General features: G+C 48.5%; 1 protein-coding gene across 2 annotated transcripts in view; it reads left to right on the top strand.

Annotated features, from left to right (window-relative positions):
- DCLK1 (doublecortin-like kinase 1) overlaps positions 1-6,472 on the top strand; it is a 314,483-nt gene that overhangs the window by 280,365 nt on the left and 27,646 nt on the right. For both annotated transcript variants that reach the window (XM_006874369.1, XM_006874370.1), the window contains exon 14: positions 575-655. In XM_006874369.1, coding sequence (XP_006874431.1) covers positions 575-655 — 81 coding nt within the window. The remainder of the gene's footprint in view (positions 1-574; positions 656-6,472) is intronic.

Raw genomic sequence — 6,472 nt, 5'->3', positions numbered from 1 at the left:
GGAGGAGAATATTGAAAGCGCCATGGGCTGCCAAAAGAACCAATAGATCCGTTTTTGGAAGAAGTGTAGCCAGAGTGCGCCTTGGAGGTCAAGATGGCCAAACTTTGTCTCTCATACTTCGGACATATTGTCAGGATGGACCAGTCGCTGGAGAAGGATATCATGTTTGGTAAGATGGAGGGTTAGAGAAGAAAAGGAAGACCCCCAACGAGATGGATTGGCCAAGTGGCAGCATCGATGAACTCAAGCGTGGCATCAGTAGTGAGGTTGGCCCGTATTGGGCAGTGTTTCGTTCTGCTGTGCATAAGGTCACTATGGGTCGGTACTGACTTGATGGCACCTAACAACAACAACAATTGTAGCAGATTTGCCTGATGCAAATTTACTTACGAAATATCACTGAGAACCCTGTGGAGCACAGTTCTACTCTGACACACACGGGGCACCATGAGTTGGAACAGACTTAAAGGAACTGACTACAAGCTTTCCCAAATGCTTCTCCTAACCTAGAGAGACTGTGTTGAAAGCTCCCAGGTTTAAAGGTAGCTAACGGGGTCTCCTGCTCTCTCTATAGGAGCTCATCACCATGATGTTGCTGGTGGATGTGGACCAGCGATTCTCCGCCATCCAGGTCCTGGAGCACCCCTGGGTCAATGTAAGTGCCTTCTCCTTCCGGGTCATTGCCCTGAAGGTCCTTTAAGACAGGGTGCAGATCTCCTAGTGAGGCCACTGCCTTTTTAGCTGCGGAATCTCAGACTGGTTGTGAGATGGATGCCTAGGTTCATGTTTGGGGCCATGTGTTGGAGCTCCCCCTGTGGCTCCCATGTGACCACCTGGGGTGATGCCCGTGGGGGCCATGCCCATGATGTGACCCAGCTTGGCATAGCATAATCTCTAAGAACAGAGAGCCGCCCCTGTGTGTTCTGGGGCCACCCAGATCTGTCCTTAAGATGCAGGTTCTATGTCGGTACAAGGAGCTCTGCTGGCACAGTGGATTAAGCATTAACCACAGGTTGGCAGTTCAACCCCACCAGCTGCTACGTAGCTGTCTGCTCCCGTAAAAAGATTCATAGTTTTGGAAACTCTATGGTGCAGCTCTCCTCAGCCCTACAGAGCTTTACACGTTGCTGTGAGTCAGGATGGATTCCATGTGGTGGGTTTATGGGTTGATGAGATGCTGAGTTTCTGAAACCTCTTGGAGGTCGTGATGGCTACTCTTTGAGCTCGAGGGTCTAATGGTTTCCTTAGCTATAAAAAGTTCTGAGGCCGAGCCATTACATTCTAGCCCTTCAGTTGTCTACCTTGGAGGAGAAGACTTGTTCATTAGTGCTGCTTCATCTTTCTCATGGGGATGATTAACCCACCAGGGCTCCTTGGATAAGATTTGTTGTGATTAATTATGATAATAGTTAATACTTCAAACAACAAGAGAGGGATCCGGGAAGAATTCCCATGTTCCGAGGGGGAGATGTGCGTTGAGTTCCTGACCACTACATCTCATACAGATAGAGCCACCACCTGGATGTCAGTGGAGCTTCTGTGTTGCTCTGGAGGGATTGGAGGGGCTTCCAGACACACAGTAGGAAGAAAGGTCTGGTGATCTTCCAAAGATGAAAATCCATCATAGGGGTGCACACAGCTAGGTAGCGTTCAATTCTGTTGTTCATGGGGTTACTGTGTGTTGGGGCTGACAGTATTCTCGTAACTGTGCATGCCTGGACTGTGCTCATAGTTCATCGGACTAACTGGGGTCTCTGTATTCCCATTCATTGACTGTTCCTCCCTACAACATTATAACATGGACGGTATTGTTATAACCACCTGGTGACATGATGCTTAAACTGTAAGCTGCTAACAGAATGCTTGGTGGTTCAAACCCACCCAGCAACTCTGTCGGAGAAAAAACCTAGTAATATGTTTCCATAAAGATTGTTTTTAAGTGTTGTCGAGTTGGTTCAGACTCAGAGACTCTGTTTAGGGTTTTCAAGGAGCAGCTGGTGAGTTTGAACCGTCCACCATGTAGTTCTAACCAACTTTGCTGTCTGGTATATTCTCCTACAGTGCCACACCACACCTGGGAAACCCTATGGGACGGTCTACCCTGTCCTACAGAGTCCTAAATCCCCTGGCCTTGAGTTAATTCGGACTCTAGCGAACCTATAGGCAGAGTAGAGCTGCCCTGTTAGGTTCCCGGGCTGTGAATCTTTATAGAAGAAGCTGATGGCTTCAAACTACTGACCTCCTGGTGAGCAGATGAGCGCTTAACCACTGTGCCACCAGGGCTCCTTAGAGGTTTGCCATGTGTTGGAATCAACCCCTTACTACCCAACAAGTATTTGTATCCTCGGGGACAGATGAGGAAGCCAAAGCCACGTGACCAGGCCCACTGGCTGTATCTTGCAGACTCAAAGACAGACAAGTTAGGGTAGACATGGGCCACAGCCAAACAGGCTCCCGGGGGCTCGTGGGTGTCATTTTACCACCAGTGAGCAGGCCGCAGCAGAAGACTAGAGCATGCAGGTCCACTTCTCTGACATGTTACCTTGGCCATGAGTCAAGTGATTTCTTTTCCTCCAAATAACAAGTTCTTGGGGTTCCTGTGAACCTGGGACCACCGTGTGGAGGCAGAGGTTGTAAAGAGGTGGCTGCACCCTGGGGTCTCCTCCGGGCTGTCACCTGGTGGTTGGGAGCCCTGGATCCTCATTTCATACTCCTGAACCCCACCCTCTCCCCCCACCAGACAGGAGCGCATGTGAGAAGGCGAGGGTGTGTGCAGGTGCAGCTATTTGCTTCCATCTTTCCATAGATGAGGTCAGTCAGAAAGTATTGCTACCAGCTCATCCTCACACAGGCTCCTTCCCAACACAACATGTTTAAACGTGTCTCTGTGATTGGTGGAGGGCTGCAAACACGTGCTCTCAGGAACACACGTGTCTTCATCTCCTTAGGGTGTTTTCCAAAAAATGCTACATTCCAAACAGTGGCTTCTGAGGGGATCTGTTAGTCCAGTGAAATTCCAGGCAGAGAGATCAGCTCAGAAGGGTATAGCAACTTGGTTTGGGGATCCAAAGGGGTCGTCTTGATAGATTTTCTCAAAAGACTCAGGAAGGAGGTCAGCAGCGAAGAGAAGGCACCCCCTATGAGATACAGTGGCAGCAGCAGTGTGTTCAAAGGTTAACAATGATTGTGAGGCTAACACAGGACTGGACAGTGCTTTGTTCGGTTTTGCATAAGGTCACTATGAGTCAGAGCCAATGGGATGGCATCTACCAACAACAATCCTCCTTTGAAGAAATCAACCCTCCCCTATTTACACGACATCAAAATGGCAGGGTGGTCATCTTGGAGGAACTGCAGTCATGTTCCTTTGAAATGTTCTTTTAGTTTTAGGGGATAAAAGAATCTGAAGGGACAAGCTCGGGGCTGTAGTGTGGGTGGGTAAGGTTTTCCTGTTATATTCTCATAGGATAGCCCTAGCTATCTTTGAAGAATAACCAGGTGCGTCATCATGGTGGGAATAATTCCTCAGCACAATTTTCTTGGCCTTTTTCTCACCAATGCGGTTTTCAGTTTTCTGAAAATGTCTTTATAATAAGTTCCTGTGATCATCCTGTATCCTTTGAGAAAAATCTGTTAAGATTCTCCATCTATCAAGTGTCCCGAAACACAGTCTTTATAACCCCATGACCTTCTGAGTTGACCTCTCTACCTCGAATGTAACTGGCCCACAGACCCCCCTTGGTTGATTGGACCCCTTTGTTATAAGTCACCTCTCATGAGACAAAGACAAGTGTGTTACTGAGAGAACTTGTCTGCAACTATCCACCGACACGCATATTTGTGACATCTCATATATATTATAAGCCCGCCCACTAGTCATTCTGATTACTTATTTACGATTAAAGCAATTTTTAAAGGTTAAAAAAAAAAATAAAAGACACGGAAGACCACAGGGACTTACTTTGAAGATGCTTGAAGGAAACTAAAAACTGCATTGGTGAGAAAAATGCTGGGAAAGTTGTGCCAAGCAATCTTTTTTCCATAGTGACAATGCGCCGGATCCTTCTCTGAGGGTAGCAAGTCCTGTCCCAGGAAAGTATATTGTGAAGCTTCACTCCATCCACCCTACAGCCCTCATCTTGGGCCTTCAGATTTCTTTTTGACACCGAGACCCAGAGAACATTTTAAAAGAACATGATTTGAGTTCCTTAAGAACTCCAGAACGTCTATTTTGACTTGGTATAAACTGAAGAGCGCAGAATTGTTCACGGAAGGGTTGATGTTGGTGGTGGTGGTAAGTGCCCTGTATAGGGTTTCTGAGGAGCGACTGGTGAGTTTGAACCGCTGACCTTGTAGTTCACACTGACTTTGCAGTCCAGCACATCACCCACAGCGCCACCCCAGGACTCCAGGTTAGAGACATGGAAGCCTCCCCGCAGAAGCATAGAGGCCAAGGTGGAGGCCATGTCAAGAAGCAATAGCTTCACATCGTGCTGTTTCTGCTGCATAAAGGGGCCTATGATTTTGTAGCAGTACTTTTTGACTTACCCGCTCTAATTTATGAGCACATGGGATGTTGTTGTTGTAAGGTGTGTGTGACTGGTAGGGACCACATGAACAACAGTTTGTCCACGTTAGGTGTGTCCGCGTGAACAACAGAACGTAGCCCTATCCAGACTGCGCCGTCCTCACTGTCTGCCGTATGTGAGCACACGGTTACAGCCACTGGGCCGATCCATCCCTTTGGGGGTCTTCCTCTTTTTCGCCGACCATCCACTTTATGAAGGTCTCTCTCTAGACAACATGTCCGAAGTATGTGAGAAGTGTCAGTGTCCTCACTTCTAAGGAGCTTTCTGTCTGTAGTTCTTCCAGGATAGATTTGCTGATACGGAGCGGGTGGTGGGCTCGAAGTACCCACCTTTCAGTTAGCAGGTGAGTGCCACCGGAGTGCCTTCTGTAAAGACAGTGGCTGAGGCAGTTCTCCTCGGCCCTGTAGGGAATCCACAGCAACCATCTAGGATGGGAAGGGGCTGGGTGCCGTTACTGCACCCACGCTGCTGGTGAGGAGACCCAGACTGCATGTGTGGTTTGCCCAAGGGAGCCGTGATTGTCCAGACTGGCAGGCAGGTACTCCCCCTCCACAGCCCTTCCCTTCGGTGGGCACCTCTGAAAGCCAGGTGCATAAGGTGGTTCTGACTCATGACAACGACTCAGGGTCCCTGTGGGGTGGGAGGGAGCCATGCAGAGGAGAGAAGGGGGTTCCCAGTCTCCAGCCACATTGGGCTATGGGTATTTGCTATCAGATGGCTTTGTGTGAACTCGAGCATGTTTTGCTTATAAAACTCCAACAGCTGTGATGCTGATGGAGACAGCAGCATCTGCCACCCTAAATTCCAAGCCCAGGGCCCTGGACCAGCAATGTTCCATCCACTTCCTTGGGAGAAAAGAAATAAAAGGAAGACGACTTCCGGCCAAGGCTGGCTGTTTTGCAGAAGGCCTGTCTCAGCAGTGCCGCTCTGCCCCCCAGCCTGCTCCCAGCCTGGTCCCACTCTGTGAATAATTAGGATCCTCGCTTTGTCTGGAACCCCAGCGCCTGCTATCATTTCACTTCCCTTCTCAGATTCCTTAAAACCATTTCCTCAAAGCAAGGATGATATTTAAGGCATCATCTAGCAGATTTAAAACGAGAAAGAGAAAAGAAAAATTTTACCCTTGCTGTAATTTAAACACACCTTAGGTTCTAGGGGTCAGAAAACATATTGGTTTTAGAAATGCAAGAAAGAAACTCTTTTAAACTTGATGTATACAGTGACATGTATACTTTTGAAATCATATTTATGTAGTAACTAAGTCAGAAAATGGATTGTGTTCTTTGTCTCAAAAAATAAGAGGGGGTGGATTGTAGGGGTTCACTGCCAACGCTGAGTACTTGCTGAGGCCAAATAAATCACCAAACCATCAAGACAGAAACATCAGGGGTTAAAAGGAAGTCCACATAACAAGACAGTCTGCTCTTGGCAGTGACGTTCTCCGATGTCCGCTGAGGATGTGGAGGAAAACGTAGTGGCAATTACGTAAACCCAGAGGACATGCTCAAAAACCTTTAATTTTCTCCGCTGCTTACCCAGTGACCCCTTCACCCCGCACATGTGAAATTGAAAGCTGTCTCAGGAAACCGAGAGGAGCGGGTCAGGGGCACAGAACCGAGGACCGCCGGCTGCACTCTGACATATGTTCCATGCGCTCAGCTGTGTTTTACTCAAGGAGCCCTGGTGGCGTGATGGTGAAGTGCTCAAGTGCTCACAGGCAGGCCAGCAGTTCCAAACCACCCAGAGGCTGCACGTCAGAAGAGATCCAGCGATCTGCTCTCAAGTCCACTGTGCCTCAGAGTGGGCAGTTCAACTCCATCGTGGGGTCTGGGTGAGTTGGACTCCAACCATCCACAACGGGTTTTGTTATGTGGTGCAGTGAT

Source organism: Chrysochloris asiatica, unplaced genomic scaffold (assembly GCF_000296735.1).
Source record: "Chrysochloris asiatica unplaced genomic scaffold, ChrAsi1.0 scaffold00272, whole genome shotgun sequence".
Taxonomy (NCBI): Eukaryota; Metazoa; Chordata; class Mammalia; order Afrosoricida; family Chrysochloridae; genus Chrysochloris; species Chrysochloris asiatica.
This window is presented reverse-complemented; position numbering and strand designations above follow the sequence as displayed.